The sequence below is a fragment of the Arctopsyche grandis genome, chromosome 4 (assembly GCF_051622035.1).
Source record: "Arctopsyche grandis isolate Sample6627 chromosome 4, ASM5162203v2, whole genome shotgun sequence".
Taxonomy (NCBI): domain Eukaryota; kingdom Metazoa; phylum Arthropoda; class Insecta; order Trichoptera; family Hydropsychidae; genus Arctopsyche; species Arctopsyche grandis.
The window spans coordinates 22,105,030-22,127,343 of record NC_135358.1 but is presented as its reverse complement, the minus strand read 5'-3'; the positions used below and the strand labels follow the sequence as shown (position 1 = coordinate 22,127,343).

Here is a 22,314-nt window from a genome sequence, read left to right as displayed (position 1 = left end):
GACTAAAAAAGTGAAATATGACCCTAATTAATAATGAAGATCTACGGTCAATAAATAGCAAAATGTATAGATTTTTTTATTGCCGCATCTAATCATCCAAAAGAGTCGGCACATAATATGGATATTTTCTGCACACGTATGCGGTCCGTTTATCGGAACAGATCTCGTATTAATTATAAGTCTCAATGGTCAGTATTTATGGTCAGTCTCTACGGTGTGCGTGTGTGTGTATGCTGAGATATGACCCACGGCCAAAGTCGTATGATAACGTCGAAACACGGCCTTCGTGTTCTATTCCACAGTAGTGGAGTGCGGAGGCCAATTTCCAATAATATACCGACTGTCACAAAAATTTATCGGCCGGACTGTAGCGTGTTATTTAATGTTTTGGACCGGATGGAGTGCGATACCGAACGAAATGTTTTACGCACCACAATCAAGTCGATCTTTTCGCATTTGTTTATCTGTGAAATTAAACGAGGGCCGAAACTCAAACCACTGACACGAGCAGTGGTGCAATTAGCATAATAATAACTCTTAGAAACATTTTCCATCTTCTCCTTTTTCCATTTCTGAAATCGTCTCCGTTTTTCAAAAATCTTCTCCTCCGTTTATATATGTACATATATACATATGTAGATATAAAGATTAAAGATTCTATCTTTATCATCGGTTTCAAACTAAATTGTATTTAACGTATGCCTCTATTTATGAAAATTCATATCATATATCATTGTTAAACGAGTTAATCTTGTTTAAATATATTTAAAAAATATGCCAATTTTGTTGATTTTTTATCTAAAAATTTTGCCGAACCTTTTCGTATGTCCAATTCCGGCCTAAAAATGACAATAAAATGGGTCTCGACCATAAATATATAATACACATAGATCCGCCCTCACGCTTTATACTGGTCTCCCTTTTGGCGCATGCACAGTTTCTCTCAGTAGGTAGGTAGGTACCGCTGCGTCGTAGGGAAAAAACCCAACTTCCCCGCTAGTTAAACCCCCTGCACCCCTCAGTTAGTGAAGACAAGATCTCCGACCAAAATCACACGTCAGGGCCCATCTAGTGTATTATACATCAATGGTCTCGACTTTAGTAAAACTCATTTAGGGGCTGAAATAACTCAATTCAATTACTATATATGTATGTAAAACGCACCGTTGACATATCCTATCTTAATTCATCCATAAATTAATTCATCATATATGCTATTCCGTATGTATGTATGTCTGTCTGTCTGTCTGTCTGTCTGTCTGTCTGAGATAACGCTCGCCGTACTATAATAGTCGTTTCGATTCAATATACATATGTACGTCACAGCTAAACCACTGCCAAAACGTATATACGAATACAATAACAAAAGAAAAAAAGTTTTACATATACTATTTGCTATCAATGTTTCCTCTTGGCAGATAATTTACCGCCAGCTATTGAAAATTTATTTAATATATTTATTTTTCTATTGGTGTTTTATATTTTTTACATGTAGATAGGTAGTTTTTACCTTTTTTTATATTGAACAATTAAATATAAATATTAAATCAAATATATTTAAAGGGTATTTGAAAAAAATTCGACCGCGTGCGGATCGAACACAGGACCGAAACGTTTCTTTTATTTTTTTTTTATTTTATAACTTAATATGCCAACACCCATGCGATGATATTTTATCGGGTACAACACTAGTAGCTGTATAAGATGCAAGCTGTGCCTCACTGGTGCGTGTGCGCATAGGATGCAAGCCATTTATTTACTAACATATTATAACGTTAGCAAATCTATACATATCCGGGTTGAGTATTTTATGTGTATTTGCTCGTGAATATGTTACAAATTAATTACATATATGCAACTACCATATAAAGTAAATGTAAATCTACTTTTTTCAATTTATAACTATCAATTTTGGTACACTTTTTAATAGTAGTCTAATTAAAAGAAGCCAAAATGTAGATGGTTTAGGAATACATAGCTCGAGTCTAAACAATTATTTTTACTTTTTTTTTAACTTTCGCCTATCCGAGCCATTGAAAGGCAAGCAATTCAACTACATACTTGAAACCAAACATAATGACTTATGCGCCGCTGCTTAATAATTCCCAATATTTTTATATGACACAGTGTCTAGCTACGCCACTGCACAAACACAAACAGTACAGTTGCTATTTTAAAAAATTGCATTTTTTTTATTCGATTTATTACGACACGTGTAGCTGATGGTTGCATGTGCAGCGTGCGCAACAAACACAACCCAGCGGACGAGCGAGCGATTTTCAATATTAATTATTATTTCAGGCCGTTACAAATTGTTCAAACAGACAATATTCGATAACGTCACGCGTAAATTTATGTCCAACTTGTTCGCTATCTCGGTTTGAACAAGTGCGCCGCATTGTGTATTATTATTATTGTTGTGCCGCGATCGAATTTAGATCGGTTATTTTTCAGCAGTCGCTGGTGGGCCGTCCGCCATTTTGTAACGTTGCTGTGGTTCGGCTGCCATTTTTTTTTGTTGTTTTGATTTTAACCCCCAAATTCGGTCTGGATTTCATGCGTTGCGCGCGCTTCGATGGAAGATGTCACGAGACGGAACGCTCGATTAGAAGGCACGAGTCAATGTTATCTGTGGCGTAAGTTTACCGTCGTAACGATCGATTATTACTGTATCGGGCGTAACATACGCCGCCTTTCCTTCATTCGTTATTGTCTTGTAGGGAAAATGTATGCGGTTCTTATAATTGTATAATTTGATGTGAACTTGTTGTGTTCGAGGCTTTGAAATGGTCGTGGATCGATTTCTTTCCTATGTTGGTGTGTTCAGTTCTGTTTCAAAACGGGATTTATCTTGATAATATGTAATTTTAAGTAATACATTAATAGTTGAATTTTATATTATAAAAAATTGGATGTCGAAAAGTTACTCATTAAGTTGTGGGCTACTATGAAAGTATCTTATTTAAGAAGAAATGTATGAAATTCAATATTTCAAAAGTACATACATGCGATAATGATGTGAATAAATTGGAATCATTTTATGTTTATATTCGTTGATGAAATTATATTTTTATTAAATTACATTTTTATCTTATTTGGAGAAAGACAGTCTGCCTACTTCGTGAAAGTTCACACCTGGAGTAGACCAATCCATAAGATCTTCGACCATTTCGTCGTCATTACCATTAATGATATAATTAACTCAATGAATTATATCATTAAACTACAACATTAAAATCACAAAATGTAGAATGATTTTAAATATGTTCATTTTTTATTATATTATTCTTTAGATAAGTCGTGTCCTTGGAAATTACTTTTGAGACTCTTTAGAATTTGCCTAGATAGATTGATCACGTTTTTTGTGTTCAATTGTTTCAATTCGATTTTTTTTATATGACAAGCGATTTAATTATTGTTGTATACACTTTTTATATTTTTAGTAGGTTTCAAATTAAAATTTATCTTTATGTCGATATTGATGTAATTTTACAACAATTGATTAAAATAAATCATTTGCTTGACAACTCATATATCTTGTTTGCGTGTATTGAAATTTGATATTATAACAGCTTAAAAATCGTCAAACGCGATCATAATTTTCCTATCGCCTCTTGTCAAGTACGATCGTAATTTTCTTATCAAGAAAGTGTGCCAATAGCGTGCATTTTCTAACGTTTTCGTATCCGCGTCACATATTGTAAAATACTCGTGTGCCATATGTTTTAAACTGCATAATTTATTGTGGCATTGCATTGTGTCGATCGGTTATAAACGATCCGTTAGAATAGCTTTAATTGTACGCACAACGGAATTCGAATTATGCGGCATTTTTAGGGAAACTTCTTATCGAGAATGCATTGTCTAATGTTGTACGGAACACCTAGACGTACATATATGGGCAAACGTAGCGGCTAATAGGCGTTTTGTCGCCTATTGTCGCTGCCGCACGCTAAGGGTTGACGCTCCTTTGGAGACCGATATGGAGCGCGTTAATACGCTACTGGCGCTTCCTACGCGAACCACTTTGTTTATTAACAAAACAAACGTCGAACACAACAACAACAACAACGGACTAAATGTTTTACTTTTCGTCTGTCGTCTTTAAGATTTCGCACTTGTATTATATTATTAATCACTGATAAGATTTCTTTATTGTTTAAAAATAGTGGTTGTGCTGTTACTTCATCTGTCCCAGGTGAATTTTCCTTAATGAGATTTAGATTCATTCAAATTTGCATTGAACGTAAATTTGTTTTTCATGAAATTGGTCTATACAAAATTTGTCCCAATTATCCTTCGCTTATTATTTTCAAGTCAACTGAAAACTAATGGGATGTATTTGGTTAGTATTATATTTGAAAATCGATATGTTTGGAATAATAAATACATAAGATTTAATTATCTAAAATCAAAGACTATCCAAATACATAATATATGGTTCTATTTATCAATGTACGTTCGGTTAAATCGGTTAAATTCGGAGAAATCTAAAGAAAATTTGACAAATTTGCATTTTTACAGCATTTTATAAATCAGCGAATTCTAAATGCTGAAAAATCGTTTCAATTAAAATGAACTAAATTAAACTTTAATAGGAAACGACCGACCTGAAGTCACATATTCAATGTTTGGCCAGCGGCACCGGGTAGAGATTGAACCCGTGACCACTTAGTTTGAAAGCATTACATGCTAACCATTAATCTATGCTGCTGGTTTATATCTATATCTACTAGTTCCATACATATAAATATGATATCTTCATATGTATTTGAAATTTTAGCATACAGTGTAGTTCTGTAGTTTATGATTGATTTCTCCAAAATATCTAGTTAATTGAAAGTTTCTGGAAATACTATGAATTTCCCCTTCACTATAATATGAGCGCTAGTGAAAGCTGTAAAGTTAACCCTTTCTATACCTGCCCTTGAACTTGAGTAAAAAAAAAACAAGTCAAAATGCAATTTCATCGCACGCAACGAAGAGAAACGACCGTTCGGATATGCGATAAATAAATTGATTATCCGGTTTCGCATTCATCATGCATTCCCATTTTGCATTGGCCATTGAATGAGAGGCCCTCTCGGCGGAGGGCCGCGCGATGGTATCTACCATGCAGCTGGCGCACCACTAAATAACATATCTTCATCCTTTATTGATTTACGGCTGCTGAGGGCCTCGAGGTCTAACGGCGCATCTTCTGTGGAAGCCCTCACAAGATCTCCTTCCCTTTTCTCCGAGGGCGGAGTGGATCCGAATCCCTCCGAGGCTCCAGCTAGATTGGGTACAAATGAATTTTTCACTTTCATTACACGATCAATTTCATACCAATTTGCACATTGATGATTTAAACGTGATTCAATTCGCTTTTTTTCTGAATTTTTAACATAAGCGCAATGTTGGTACAATATGTTGATAATTTCTATGAAATTATTGTTTATTTTGAATTTATTAGTTGCGGTTTCGCCAGAACAATAAAATTGAATATTTTTCCTTGATAACTCTTATCGCTGTTTCCTTATATATAATTTCTAAATACATTAAATACTATTATAACATGTAGTATTGATGAAAATAAGTGAAAAAATATGAAATAAATTAACGATATGTTCATTTAATATATGCTTTATATAAATATGTATATGCTGATGGTTGCTTTGTTTTGTATTTTTATAGACAAATCAATTAAAACGGGCTCATAAATAAATCAATTAGGTTCTTTAAGATTGTAATACTAAAGAAAATAGTACTAATAATTTTAGTATATAAAACATGTTCTACTACATATGTATATGTGCACACGTTCGCTTTTATAATGTGATATTCAAAAATTGGACTCGAGTTAAATTTGCATCGCGCAGGTAATCGAGCAATTTGCACTCGGTCTTCGGCGAGGAAAATTGGAAAATTGAATTGTGAATCTGGCGAACGATTTCCCTCCAATCATATTCGGTGTCGCACGTGTCGACCTCGTTTACGCCGAGTTTGTCGCACGTGTATATTTTCCCCGTTTTCTTTACGAGAAGAGAAGACCGTTGAAAATCGGCATCTGGAAAAGTGTGTCGGGTCATACGGACCTCAAAGTGAGTGTTGCAACGCATTCCTGTGCGTTTTCAACAAAAAGATAAGTTAGTATTGAAATGCATATATGTATGTATGTACACCTGACATGTGGCACAACTGTATGAATGAAATGTTTTTATTAGTTGTTTAAGACCACGGATTACGGAAGCGCCGGGCAAATGAGACGTAATTTGTCGACACTGTGAGATACCGTTGACCTTTATTTGAAATTTCTCTTCCATTTTACTTGGTTTTGGACGCAAAGTTCACAGTTCAATAGGTTGCCATATTTGGTAGATGAAAGTTGTATTTCGTTCAATATTTTATTATGATATTTACTTAATACTGTTGATAGTGAAAGAAAATATGGAAATTTTCATCACATTTTTTTTGCCGTTTTCATTTATCTAAGCGTGATTTTCTACCAAGTCTAGTACAATCTGGGTTGCATTTTCGATACTCAATTGTTGTAGTGCAATATGATAGGCGTGGGAACCGCTCGCAGTTACGGGGATATAAATCGAGGGGCTTGTTGAAAGGCTTGAATTATCTCATAAACATGATGCATTGACAGGAGGGGGGTGGTTGTTAGTTAGTGCAGGGTGCATTTTGCTTGAAACTTTCGATGAATGGTCTCGGTTCACGCGAACCACCTTCATCATCGTCGTCGCAAAGTGCACGGCAATTATGCGAGCAAATAACCGACGGAGCTTTTCAATTGGAATCATTATTTTTTTGCTCAACTGGATCGTCAATTTTCCATCTGCGACTCGGTTGGGAATGTTTGTTAAGAATATTCCAATGAAAAATGATTTTACTAGAAAACGTATTACGTGTTCCACTCGACTATTTCAGTTTTTTAAATTCATCATTAAGTGTAATGCATTCTTGTTGGTGATAATGAATCTTCTTTAATGTAATAAATAACATGATAATGAACTTTATAACCGAGTTAAAATATATATGAGCTAAATACTGAATACAATTTCGCATTCAATATGGCCATAATACTTTTTCATTGCTGATGAATTCATCGGAATTAGTGACGCTTGACCCTAAAACTGGTTCCGTTTAGTAATCGTTCCTATATTCCACCGTATAAACTATGGCTTTTGATCTTCACGCGTACATAAATCAATAGGATTTGTATCGTAGATTCGCATCTGTGACTGATTAATTTATCACTAACGTAACGTAACAATAAAAACAATTTATCACTAACGTATGATGCAGCGCATAAAATCCTTTAATTATTAAGATTTTGACGGATTTATTCAACTGAATTGGATACGATAAATGTAATTTTTAGGTTACATACAACATACAAGTACATATATATTTTGTAGTATTCTGTTATTCGTAGTCGTTATAAAGAGTGTAAAGTCACAAACACTCTGTTCTCATATTATTACTTTACAAGTTGGCAGTAAAGTGTGCGCGTAATATACCTCCGCCTAGAAACTAATTAGAACGAACGACTCGACCTGGTTGCCAGGTGTCGCCAAACTTTTCCTGGGGCATTTATTATATTACTTAAGGCTTGAGCGGCCGGGTGCTCTCTCGCTTGTGCAGTATGCGGAGTGCATCGTCAGATGAATCTCTCGCGATAAATTCGCAGTCACGATTTTAGCTGACGTCGTAAAATTGATATATCAATATCGAGCCGCGATACGCGATATTTCGATTTGTTTTATTTTGTTTCGTAGCGTACGACGCCGCGTCTAAAGGGTTACAAGACGCGCGCGGACGTCCCGCTGACAGTAAGTGTTTTCGCTAACAACATCATACACAGATATGTTTATAATATAAAACTTTCGCGATAGGTTTAATTCTCTACTAAATGCTATACTTTCAACCGAGGTTTGTGTAGATGCTTCTGATCTTGGCCGTAGTGTTAAAAAATAATACAGGACAGAGCTTCGTATCCAACTTCATGATTGCATAGCGCGGTTTTTAAATTATTAAATAATGTTTTAGCATTATTAGTAATTGAAAAAAATTGTGGAAAATTGTAATGAGGAAATCCACCACCACTGAAAAATGGGTCAAATATTATAATTATTGAACAGAAGTTACATATATGTATGTACAATTGCGGTGGCGAAAAGATTCCGGTAGTACATAGAAGTAGATTTTGGGTTAATTTAGAAGAACTTGATTATGATTTATGAAGAACTTAATGTTGAGAACCCGCACCAAATTTGGATTAAAGAAACAGGAAAATGATTTTTAAAAAATGTGATTTTGCAAACCTAGTTTCTTTTTTTTACAAATTAATAACTGATGTAACCTACAGTTTACCCTAGTGCGGCACATCGGTCTTACAAAAGACAACAACAAAAAATAAATAAATTATCAATCATTCATCTCATTTAAATAGACTCGCGTAGAATCTCACAAAACTGACTAGTTCATCAACATAACAATCAAACAGGTCCAAATGATCACCTATGTATCATATTAAGGAACCTGACAGCCTCTACAAGAGACGAGTTAAACGAGGAAAATTCTATGATGATGCAAAGCTCTACCACTTTCAGGAGCCCAAACTTTAGGCTCCGATAAAATCGAAGGGCTGTCAGTACTTTCCTTTAATACTCCAAAGTAGTATTTGGAAATGGCAACAATCCTTTTCGAAGATAGAGTCGAAACCTAAGATACCTTGTAAAAAGACCGTGGGAATTAAATACGACTAATATTTATACTTTCGCATGCAAAGGTGTCGAAGAAACTTCTTTCTTTCAATCAAGATAGAGAATTTTGCTTCACTGGAATTCCATATGACATACCCAAAATTTAATATGCTCTGAACAAATACTTGTTGATATTAAACAATTTTGGATACTAAATGAAAATTTCCCGAGCTAAATATAAATTGAATAATTATTAACATAGATATAGATATATATTTTGGTTTTAAAAAGCAAATTGTATTATCAAAAATAGAAGTAGATGAATGAAAAATGAAAAGTCCAAAATTAATTTGTAAATGTGAACTTGAAAATACTTGCACTTTCATATGAAATTCATGTAAATGTGAGTGACATTTTTTGACGTTCGAAACCAATCGTTTTCAATGCAGATTTGTATACATTTTCCGGCAGTAAACCGGCTAGAGATAGATATTACATGCTAGTCTTTCCAACCGTTGTTTGTCAAAAGACGTGCTGAATTCTAATGGGTTCGTCGATTTAAATATTCAAATATTGTAACGGTCGTCCCTCGAGTTGCGATGAACGGAATGCCAAAGGGGGTAGGTGAATCAAATTGTCGAAGAGCTTCACCTGAGACTCCGTGTATACAAAACCGGAATGTCCGTCTTTTCAAACGACTATTAAGTATATAAGCATATATGTACATATGGGTACTAGAAAATCGCTCTTTGATTTTTGAACGACTCGTATTTAATTGCCCTGAGGAAGAATGACAGATTGCGCAATAAGAATGGCGGAAATACTAATAATAATGGCGGAAACTCGCAAAGCTTTTATATTGCCTTGTTAAAAGCTTTGCTTGCAATATTTTACGATTGTGAAATTGCTCTTGGTACCTACATACATACGTACAAATGTGCAAAGATAATCATTGCTCTTTATGTCTTTTAAACATAATGAATGATATTTATATCTAGGTATAGTAATCATAATATGTTTTGTCTATCATCTAGAATTTTTTTTATTCGATTATTTCGAAATGTATTTTTTGTGGTTTTTCTTATTTACATTTGATGATGTTCACTGAAAGTATGCAGATCTTTTTAAAATGTTATGTAACGAAATGAATCTCATTGACGTCACAGCATCTACCTGCAACCAATCATCTTTGCTGCAGAACGTCCAATCACAAATGTCACGTTGTTTGTGGCATTGCGTGAGCCCAGTGGTCATACCACACAAATTGCCGTAAAATATGTCGAAGCTTCTCAACCGATGGGATTTTTTTTGCAATACATGTAAAAGTTTGTGGTCGAGATTTAAGGCTTCCCCCTGTATACGAGTTAATTAAAGATAGTGTGTCTTCAGAACGCAGAGAATGCTTCTTAATCAACGAAATCTTAATTAAAATTTTCCGCGTCGATTTTCCGGCTAATTTTAACGTTGCGCAATTCTCAGGCTGCAACGTGATTTACTCGCATTAAGTGTATCGTAAAAGGTAGGCTTTAATCCGGCAAGAGTAGACTAAGCTTATTTATAATTTATGATTAAATTTATTAAATCTTTTTGGTCTTTCATGACATCAGACGCTAGTGCTTATTGTAATTAAATTTAAGAAAAAGTTTTTGATCTTTATAAGTTTTTTATGAGTTCATGAACATAAAAATTATATGTAGGTACATATGTACATATGTATGTCAGTGTACATAAACTTTATCAATATTTAGTTTCGAACTTAATTTAGTTTACTTTTACACAAAACAATGTACGTGTTGAATCGTCCAATATTTCAACAGGGAAATTTCTTACGCCGCACATTGATTAAAATGACGAAATTACCATATTTTGATTAACAATCTCTTCTAGTCTCGGGAAGCATTTCACAACACATTGTTTTCTGGCCGTAATCCCAAGAGTTTACGCAAGTTCATTAGCCCGATCGGAGTAATTAATTACAAAATGAAATTGTATTTCACGAAATTGGACACGTGCCACGAAGATCGAGGGGGAAGCCCTTCAATTCGACTAAACGAGACCTTTCAAAGGCTTCCACGTTAAATTCGACCGTGAATTTTCCACGACGCAGCAGAAGATGCACTTTGTACGATAATGCAATAGGCTCGTTACGTTCCGTCAGTTCAGATGCGGCAGGAAATATTTGGTTACCTTTTTTTACATTTTTGTTTTTCGTGTACTTTGTTTGTGGTCGCTTTGCGGTCGTTTCGGTGAAGACAACACAATGGTGGACGATGGTCATCGGCCAAAAGCCATTGTCTCGCCGTGAAAGTCAATAGACGTAACGAGATGCAATGTCTCGACTTACGTCAATACCTCATTTATAAAGCAAGGCTGAAATTCTCAAACCCACATTAAAAATCTTCATTGCAGCGTTCTACAAATGCCCAAAGAATGAATACCTATCGGTCTCCAAATGCTATAAGAATGCAGTTATTATCTTAATTTAAAAATTATAATTCATCCGCTGTAGGAAGACACTTAAGTAAAACGCATATGCTGTCCTTTTCACTACTTTTCACTTGTTCTATCGTCTACGAACATTCTTCCATTTCGAGTAAATAGAATATAATCATTATGGCGGTCATTTTAACTAGTATCATACCTTCATTCATCAACATCCCTCATCAAAACATACATACAAGCAGTCGCGATGATTCAAGACGCAAACACACAGAATCGCACGGCACAGCATGCCTACAGGTAGAAGACTCCAGCTGTGAATGGGCGTGTCTTATGTCATAGTAAATTCGTACAGTTTTATTATATCCACATGTTTCTTCAACATTTTTTCAAATATGAGAATTACTAAAAACAATCCACGGGGTGAGTTTTAGCCTGTTATAGATTAGACGTGCTAGCACTTTTTTTTTCATTTGCAAAACTAAAACAAAACTAATGAAAATTTTGCCATGTACATACATATGAATATTTTCTAAAACGTCGTATTGTGTCAATATTGACTCGAGGATACTAGGATAAATTCAATATCTAAATAAATACATTGATATAATTCACAATTTGTCTTGTTTTATTATTTTAACGACCCTAGTTATAATTTAGCAACCGGGTTTCCGGAAACCCATGGAAACCATTACGGCCGGGCCGCACCGTGCAACTTTGTCGGCCGACTAGTTGCGCGACACGAAAAAATGTATGGAAATGTGTGCAACAAACAAGTTGACGGGTGTAGCATGTCCCATCTACCTGCATGCATTGGTCTGGTCGCCCTCAACCAAGTCGCTCGCAAGTCGCACGCTGCGGCCCGGCCCTTAGGGTGACACCACTGAATAAAAGTAGACTTTTCCGTGTAGTGTTGGGCCAAGCTGTTGACGTGCAGTAGATATGTTTAAAATATGAAACGTTTTAGAGACTATTTGACAGTCCCCTCAGTTGCATAGGAATCGAACTTTACAACCTATTACGAAAGCTTAGCTAATTTTTATCCAATATACATACATACGAGTATGTATGTATATACATAGTGAAGCCCTATTCTGTAACAGTTTAAACACCTATGCTCTCTTGACAGGGCGAATTATTCCAGTGTTCAAAGCTTAAAATCGGTTTAAAAATACTTAAAAGCGATGGGGTGGGTATCGACATTGTCCTCGACATTGACCTCATAATTGTGGAGGTCACTTATAGTGTATATCGATTAATGCTCGGTTATAATTTATGCCACCCTCGGGTAGAGAGTAGATAAGCGCAAACATACTAATAGCTAATGAGAAACCGTTCGCGGAGCACCGTGATTAATGCGCAATCGTGCCCGAGACTCGAACCCGGGATTACGACGTCGACACAGCTTTACCTACAGCTATATCAATTAGTCTCCTGTCCCGAGCCCAACTTCGACTATAACAATAATTGAGAAACGGTGTATGGATGTACTGTGCTTGATGAAAATCAAAGCGAAATTTTGATTCAATCTGATATACCTACGTGAAGGCAGTATTAATAGAATTTTCAATTACTCAAACTCTGCTCTGACAGACTTTCTATGTCATACATGTACATATGTATGGACATACATGTGCTTAAAACGGTTTATCAATCCGTGAAGGACAATTAGGTAATCAATTTTATATGAAACTAATTCAAGTTTTAAATAATGTATTGTGATTTTAAACTGATAGATAAAACTGTTATATGAATTAAGAAGTATGTAAGCTTAAATTTTATATCAAAACCTACATACATACATATATCGTGTTTACTTGTATATTATATGACCTGTTATATTTGAAAGTAGCGGAAGTCCAATTTTCAGTTCCAACAACACTATTCCTGTTTGACTTAATTCACAAACTGTTATCACTTATTTTCATGTGATATTTCCAGAATATCGAAAAAACAGAATAAAACGTATTACAGGCTACTAGTATTTTTAAATATTGTTAAATGCAAATCATTTTATTTAATGTTTTGCGAAATATTTATCGAAATGAAGAAAAGTGGACTTAAGGCACTTTCAAATATAACGACTCATATGATTAAAATGATTTATTTCGTGAAATGATCAAACGAATGGATGACACCATCATTATAGTGTACTGTCAGATTTACGCACCATGAAAGTATTGTTTGCTTGTAATATTTTCGTTGATTCTAAATATTTATTTTAACGTCACGTTCCGTCAGTATTTTATTAAAATATAATTCCAAGTAACCATTTGTATCGACGACAGTTTATTGTTTGACAAGTTTTCTTCGTGAGTCGTTGATATTCGACAGTCGACTTCCTGCGATACTCGTTATAATATTTTATAGTCAGTATTGTTACTTCGAGTAGAGAAATTTGAATATAAAATGTTTTATAACTTTAAATAAAGTCAATTTTGCTGTTTTTTTTTCAATTTTATAATCAAAAAAAGAAAAAATGAGGGCGTCCTGCTGTACGTACGTAATTTGCTGCCCTTTTAAGCCAGCCTTGTAATAAAACCTTTCTAACAAGTCCTGCACAGTTTAATTAAATATCCATTTCCTCACTGAGTTCCATCTGGATGATCCCTAGATACATAAAACTTATTTTCATTCAGCCTGCATATATGCATATTATGCCATTTTCGAATATAACGGCTCATATTATTATGGTGGTTTTAAGAAAATCTCTCAACAAAGCTTTTCGGAACAGTTATTTTCAATCATTTCTTCAGATAAACTATTTTAATGAGAGAAAAATTTCAATCTAGAGTATAAACTCGTATTATGTATATTATTCATAAATTAATAAAATTAATGTTATTATTATATCACAATGTATACACATGTTGAAGTACGCTGACTTCTAGCGAAATCGCACAACTATGTAGTATCCAATTAACATATTGGGATCGTGATTTACTTGAGAGTCGAATCCTTTCTGTATGGGAATGTGGCGTAGAACAACGCCCATCGCGTTTAAATTTCAAGGAAGTGCTCGATAACATCCGCATACTATGTGTACACATAATATAAGGAATAAATGGATGTCGGCCAGAAACAAATGTTAAGGTCGTCCGCATATTATTCACCCGAGAATAGACAATTTTAAGTGATTATTTATTGTTTATTGTTTTTGTTCGCAGATGGTGTTGCCAATGGCAGAACGTGGATGAACGGATTCGCTTCGAAACCGGAGGACAAGCAGTCAACCTTATCGAGGTGAGGAAAAAAATCACAACTTTGTTATCTCCAGTGTCGTTCTTGGAAATGTCAAAAACGTTTACAGATCGCTGATCTCGTATTATTCATATTGTCAATTTGGATTATTGATTGATCTTGGAGAGTTTGCTTTGCGCTAAGATTTATTGTATGGCCCAAGGCGTTCTTGGAAAATTCGAACTTCATTTCCCACACATACGTTTTGCGTAATTGGTCTTACCAACCAAAAGAAAATTGTGTAGTGATAAAGTGAAATATGTGGAATAGATAGTTTGATTTATTTATTAATTTTCGCTATTGTGCTTTCCACTCTTGTTATCTATGTATGTGTTTAATAGTGTTTTCCTTTTTTCTTCATCTTCTTCTCTTATAGTATGCCGTTCATATAATTTTGGCCTCTACTAATATTATTCAAATTAAATTTGTGTTAGTTGGAATTTTTATTTAATTTAAAATTATGATTTTTCGTGGTACTCACTTATTGTTAATTAGACCTGACTACTACATATTAGTTAATAATACAATAGACTAAAATGCTAAATTAATAAAATAACAATACCATATATCTTTTAAAAATAAAGTTCAATGGTTTATTTATTTCGCCTAAAATTATACTTTTCACTATACGAGTATAAGTTCATATGAAAGGAAAATGATTTGATGAAATATGTGAATTTTTATTATTTATGAAAGTTTTGACTTAGCTAAAGTTGATTTAAGAATTAATTACAAACTTTACTAAATTATGGGTTTGTAATAAAGTATAAGTAATTACCATTGAGAAAACAGGGTGGAAATGAGAGGTATTCAAAAGTATGAAAATCGAAGTCTTGTTTTACAAGTTCATTAGTCGACGTTAACGGAAATGCATTTACTGCTCCCTATTTCACATAAATATTGTAATAAAATTAGTGCAATACTCCACGTTGAGAACCTTATGCATTTTTTGAGCCGGATCAATTCATACCAAGGTCGAAGGATTTTCAACGCGCTATGTGTGTAATTAATTTCACATAATGTACTTGTATGCATCGATGAAGTGCACCTAACACGTTCGACTCCTGTGCTAACTTCAAGCGCACAGTGAATGAATTTAGCGGATGAAAATCATGCATCTGATAAAAGTCACATCGAGTCAAGATCAATGCGGCCATGACCGACAACAAATCGGATTGGACAAGTGCGAACAGCGATTATGCGAATTCTCTGGCAATTAATCTCGGCTCCAGATCGACTCTATGGAACAATGGCAATGGCTTTTCCCTGGGCCACGGTCGCGGCAATTATACTGGAGTCGATTGTTCTTGCAGTTGCATAAATGTTAATTGTGCGCGCAACCGTTACCTCACCCATATTACCGCCATAGCACGGAATATAAGACGCTTTTCCGGCCTCCGAAGAAAATACACATGGTTTAAACTGGTAGTATTTTTGATTTTGATTTTGAATACTTTTTTTTGTTTATAAATTTTGTTCAAAATACATACATCTTAGTTTTATTATAATAGTTACTCATGTACATTTTCTAATTTACATGTTAGTGTACAGTATAATAGGAAAAAAGCTCATAAACCAGTACGTGTAAATGTTCATAATACATATATGTATTTTATATCGTAGTATAGACTGCAGTAAAACATGCAAATATTGAATTTCGCATGATCGACCTGGTGGAAAACTTCGTATCAAGAACAATAAATAAAAAAAATCATCGACTTTAAATGTAAAATCTATAGTCTCCTATAGATTAGTATCCTTTAGGAATACCTCGCCTTTAAAATATCATCCCATTAGATTTTTAGTCTTAACACGCTAAGTTACGCCAAATGACCTTTCTCAGTCTAAAGTCGTCACGCCACACCTTAATCAGTCTTCATTCATTCGTTGATATTCGATATACTGAGATAATATATGTATATGTACCCAGTGGCGTCTCTAGAGCTGGTGTCACCTGTTGTGATATGTCAGGGTGTCACGCCCTCCGCACCCCCAGCTTGAAGTCATAAATTTATAAAGGGAAATATAAAAATGAATAAAAAAATCCTTCTTCAGTAGCAGATATGAGGCTTTTGGCTCGGATAGTCTGAAATATGGCTGCTACTTCCTTAATGGTTCTTGATCTGATCTGGAGAAACAGAATGAAAACGGCTAATGCATTCAACATCGCCCTATTTTTTCTTTCTCGAAAATTGAGTTAGCATCCCTTCTCTTTATTACGATTTCATGATCATCTCATTTATTTTAAAAGCACCTTTTCAATTGAATGCTCCACTTGAATGCTGCGCATAAATTCATTTAGAATTTGTAGTATTATATGTATTTTTCATTTGGTGTCACCCCTTGGATGGTGACATCCGGTGCGCTTCGCACCCCCCGCATCTGTCTTGTGACGCCACCGTATGTATCTAAATACATACATATGTATAATTATACATATACAATACAATTTAATTTTTGCAAGGCTACTATAAAAACACGTCATTTGTCTTCGATGCTGATTTTCTTCTAACAAACGTTTTATATTCAATGGCTCAAATATATGTATTTAATTTGTAATATTTGAGTATTTCAAAAGTCTTACACGATTAAAACCATGTAAAAGCCTGCACCAAGGTCTGTTTTTCTGCGTTAAACTAATGATTTCCCGTGTCTCGTTCACGTGGTAAGCTGCACTACCGATGCATGTTGTATGTATATAAATGTGTACATAAGTGTCTCGATAAATTTCAGTAAAAGTCGTAATTGCCTACAAGTGTTACGTGAGATACTGCTTTTTCGTATCCATTGCCTCAAGCCTTTCCTGCTCTTTATTAGGGCAGTTAGCGCTCGAAGCCTGACGAGAAAAACTATTACCTCGTTTAATATGCTTATATGTACATACATACATGTACATACTTATCACTTACGAGATGATGACCAATTTCTCAATGTGTGTGTGTATGGTTTTTTCGAGGCATCGCATATCACAATGAGCAGTGGGAATACAGCGGAAAGACGGGTCCACGGTTCACATCAGTGGGTCAAAATCACTGGGTCAACTGCCGAGTCGTGGCATAAACGACTCTTCATTTCATCTCGACACGGAATGAAGGGTTCCAAAGACACTGTCGTGAACGATTTAGCTGCTATGAATTCATATCTAATTTGAATTTATTGGTCTTTAAGCCTTTAAACTGGAGACCGGTATATTGTTGGAAGTCTGCATGCTAGTCATATATGTATGTAGATAGTAAGCGGTTCATCGCTGACACGACTAGAACCCAAAGATCACTAATTTGGTTGATATATGTATGTATATGTAGGTACATACATACATATAAGGAAGTCATCTTATCTCTAACCATATTTTCTTTAAATATATTCAAACCGATATGTTTTATTAAATGTATTTTTGTTATACTGATATAATTCATTGATTTATTGTTCCAATGCATGTATAGTTGCCGATTGAATAAACTTAACCCTTTCAAGACTAAATCACGTCCGTAGAGGGTTAACTATTCAAGTCCACTTAAAATTACATGGATGTAATGCGCGGGACAAGTTTCCCAACATCCTCGTCGATCATTACATATCGACTTTCGTAGTCGTGAGTTCGATTACGACTGCCATAAAATTAGACAACTTAATTTTACTATTGCGTACGCGCGCGCTCACATAAAACAGGTCGAAAACGGTCTGAATAAATCACGCACTGGCTTTATTGTAATTTAGGAACGTTACCTGCGCCCCAGAGTGCTCTTTTATTGGGTCATTTTCAGTAGTTTACAAACCTCATCGACGATTTAGTGCCACGCTCTGGAGCACAATATCGTATCGTAAAATTTGTGAATGCCTATTTATGACCCGTCACTCGCGATCTTCTCTATTCTTCCGCCGACAAACGTTTCATGACATCGATCAATCGCCATAGTGCTCTATTCGGCTAATCAAAGCCTTAAATTGCCATATAAACTTACATACAACATGTCTTATATTATATGTAGACTTCTAGCCGGAAAATTGATCGCTATTTATTCAAAATGACTTCATACACTTCTACTTGTCTATTTTCCTTTGTAAAAAACTAATGATAAATATCAATGACTGATGTGATTTAGTATAATTTCAATGGTTGATTCATTGAGCGGATATATTGTCATTGCCTCGCGAATAGAAAGACAAACTTTCCTATTATACCTAAAAATGTAGGTAGCTATATATGTACATATATGTATGTATCTTTGTCGTTGATGTAGTTTTTCTCACTTTTTCTTCAATTATTTTTTTTATTTCAAAAATTGAAATTAGACCATAGTGATTTTCCAGGCTGGCCCAAAGCACAACTATGGTCGGAAAAGTGTAAGCAAAATTCATTAAAAAAATAAGAATAGTAAATATAGTAAAATTATACATAAATAATAATAATAACAATACAACGATACAGAAAAAAAATAAAACAAAACTATAAAAAATTACATATAAATAAAAATTTTGACAAGTCCTTTTATTGCTAGATCGCTATTTCATTGAGAAGCATATCACACACGATACGGGTAAGCTTTGGAGTAAGTAGATATGTACGTGCGTGAATAGGCAAGAAGAGAAAACGCGATTGAGACATGTGGGAACATTCTGAAGCCCACAAACGGGGTTCCTCGAAAATTCTTTAGTCTTTTAATATGTCGAAATTTTTTTACTACCTAGACAAATTCTTTTCCTGAGTTTCCAATGGTCTGTATCCCAGCATTTCCAAAATAAATGCTTTTGGGTATAAATATAGGTTTCATACTCATTCTTATACAAATGCCGGAAAAACTAGTCAAAATATATTACAACTGAAATATATACTTCGGCTGTAACATATACATGCATTAATCAGTCACTAATATGTCGGATATTCTTTGGCGACTCTTTAAATACTTCAAATTCAGTTGCAAAAAATTAAATTATATGATATTTTCGTGACATTTTTTGATAAATAGATTACTAGATTAATTTTCCGTATTAAATTTGATATTCTTCGGTAAAATTTGCCTTCTAAATAAGGCAGGTAACATTACCTTAAATGTGAAGTCTTCATACTGCACATATTGCATTTTATTTACGAAATGTATCATAAACCATGAATGAATTTGTGTAGGAAGAGTGTTTGAATACTTCATTCTTTGATATACCTAAGGTTGACCTACTTAAGCAGTGCAATATTTCTTTGTGAGCGGAATGAACATATGAAGGCAACATTTCCGATTTGCGTCAAAACCGGAAGTGCGCGAGCGTAACGAGCGCCCGCATCGTAGTCGCGAGTCGCGAATCTCTCAACCAAACAACAATGAGTTTTGTGAAATACCGTAACAATAACAGCAAACGACGAGACGGTCTTCTCAACCACAACCAGACAGAAAGACGTGACTTTGCTGTGGAAGAGAAAAAATTGTGAGAAATCCATAACGTTACATCGCCATTGTTACGGCACACGTGGAAAGCAGACGACGGAGACGACGACGCTTTCTTCTGCTACTCGGACAATGTAACTGAAATCGACCTGGATTTTATATCAAAATTATAGGACAGCGGGATAATGTATAATACAAAACGTCAAATCAAGGAAGTCAAATTTTATTGAACAACATGAATATGTTCACCAAAACTATTATGTAGGTTTCCTTGAAAAATATTAACTGCGGAAATTAGAGTTTTTACAAGGTTTATTAGCATTTTTAATAAAATTATGAAAGTCTGTGGAGATAACTATATTTTAAATGTATATTTTTTGAACCAACAAGTGTAAATTTTGAAAAGCTTGAGTATTATTCTAAAGGTGAAAATACAGAGGAAAGTACCCGGATGTTTTTTTTTAAATAATTTTTCACATGCAAAAAATACGCTATACATACTCCGGTACGCTAAATCTGCAATTCTGCTTTCTTTCACGAGCCTCATTCCCTGAAGTGTTTTCGGTGATATATTTTCAGGTTTGACACAGTGGTCGATAATGGTGATTTCCATATTTTAAGAAATGTAGGAGAAATTTGTCGAAATAATAAGTTCGTACGAATTATTAATGACATGAAGATACAAATCTCACTGCTGGAGTCAAAAAAAGGTAAGAACGCACTTTTGAGTGTGTTCTTACCATAAGGGCGCAGACATACAGAGTGTAAAAAAATGCTAGCACGCCAGGCCAAAACTCACCCCCTGGATTGTTTGGATTAGCATGGGTTTGGCAGTAATCGATAAAGGTTATTCCCACATTTGAAGAAATATAGTAGAAACTTGCTGAAATGATAATATCGTACGAATTAACAATGACATAAAACACGCCCATACACAGCTAGAGTCTACCTAGGCATCTCGTGACATATGATTATGTGTGCCTTATGACTAGAGGTAGGATAGTCACGGTGCTATCCATTGTTCCATTGTTGTAAATCCTTTGTAAAAAAGGTTCGGCAAACCTTTAACAATGCATTTACAACCTTTGAACAATACGCGGTACCTTCTGGGTCCGGTGACTACTTATGACGTCTTCATAAACATTGTACATAATACATCGAAATGGGAAAAGTATCCACATTAGACTCTAATATATCCTTTATAGGCTTTATAACCGCCTATAAAGGATATAGAGTCTTATCTTATCGACTGCAAAAATTAAATTGTCAAATTGAGATTTTATTTAAAATTGATTACAAAAATAGCAAAAAGAGTAGTCTTGGTAAAAAAAAACGTGTGAAAATTTCGCGTACTACTCGAACACGTTGAAATGTTGAGATATTCTTCTGTTTTTATAATATAGATATGTATGTATGTCAGCGGTTTCCAAATTTTATGCTACTACGCCTCCCTAAAAAAAATTTTTTTTCCGCGCCTCCCTACCTTTTATTTTTAATAGATATAATAATATAGACCCGTTTTAAATAATAAACCTTTATTTAAAAAAAAATACTGAACACTACAATAGACAGAATAATAAAAAGGTTTTACTATAAAATAAATTTATACGAACACGTATATTTATTTTTATATTAAATTACTAATTAAACTACATCAAACACATCAAAATTTAATGTGAAGGATGTTGTTGTTTATTGGCACAAAGTTTATCAAATCTTGGGGGCAATATGGAGAGTGCCACTCGTAACTCCTTTTCGGATATTAACCTGGCTCGATATTTGGTTTTCATTGCAGCTAGTGCCGAAAAGCCCGTTTCGCTTAAATAAGACGTTACAAACGGTAGAAGCACTTGCATTGCTTTGCAATACAAAGGTTCATACTAAGATTCATCCAAAATTTAATTATGGTTTCATTTTGAAACTTTTGTTTTAGTGAGCTATCGCATAATAATTCTATCAATTTTTCTTTTTCGATGGTTGTCAGCTCGAATTCGTCTTCTTCATTGTAGTTAAATGGAATCTGTATCCACAAAAACTTTGAGAAATCAAGGTCTTTGAAATAATTGGAAAAATGCAGCACTAAACCATCCAAGTGGTCAATAAAATGATTTTTACCTTTGGCTGTGGCCCAGAAATCTTTGGAAAGTGAAAGCATATCCAACTCATTCTTTTCTAAATTTGATTTCCATAACTTCAACTTTTTAATGAAAGCTTTTACTTTGTCTTTTTGAACAAGTGGATGTATTTGTGATCCCTGCATTGATTTATTTAAACCGCTCAATTTTCCAAAAATTTCAACCAAATAGGCAAGATTAACAATAAAATTATCGTTCGTCCACAAATGTGCCTCTTCATGTTGGTTTTCTTCTTGAAGGGTTGCTAATTTAATGTGTATATAAAAATTAAAGAAAAATAAAAATAAATATTCATGCATTGAATTTTTACTGTTAAGCTACGATATGAAGTTTTATTTATTTGTAGATATTATGGTATGAAAATTATTTTTTTATTAAAAAGTTTTGGCGCCTCCCCTGGCAATAGCCCGCGCCTCCCCAGGAAGG

At 34.4% G+C, this 22,314-nt stretch overlaps 1 protein-coding gene across 2 annotated transcripts in view; it reads left to right on the top strand.

The window, feature by feature from the left end:
• LOC143910871 (calpain-1 catalytic subunit-like) overlaps positions 1-22,314 on the top strand; it is a 141,045-nt gene that overhangs the window by 52,581 nt on the left and 66,150 nt on the right. Inside the window, exons 1-2 of one of the 2 annotated variants that reach the window (XM_077429479.1) lie at positions 2,437-2,636; positions 14,303-14,378. In XM_077429479.1, coding sequence (XP_077285605.1) covers positions 2,576-2,636; positions 14,303-14,378 — 137 coding nt within the window. In that variant the 5' untranslated portion in view covers positions 2,437-2,575. Of the gene's footprint in view, positions 1-2,436; positions 2,637-14,302; positions 14,379-22,314 lie in introns of those variants that run through there. The other variant, XM_077429478.1, reaches the window with a different exon arrangement.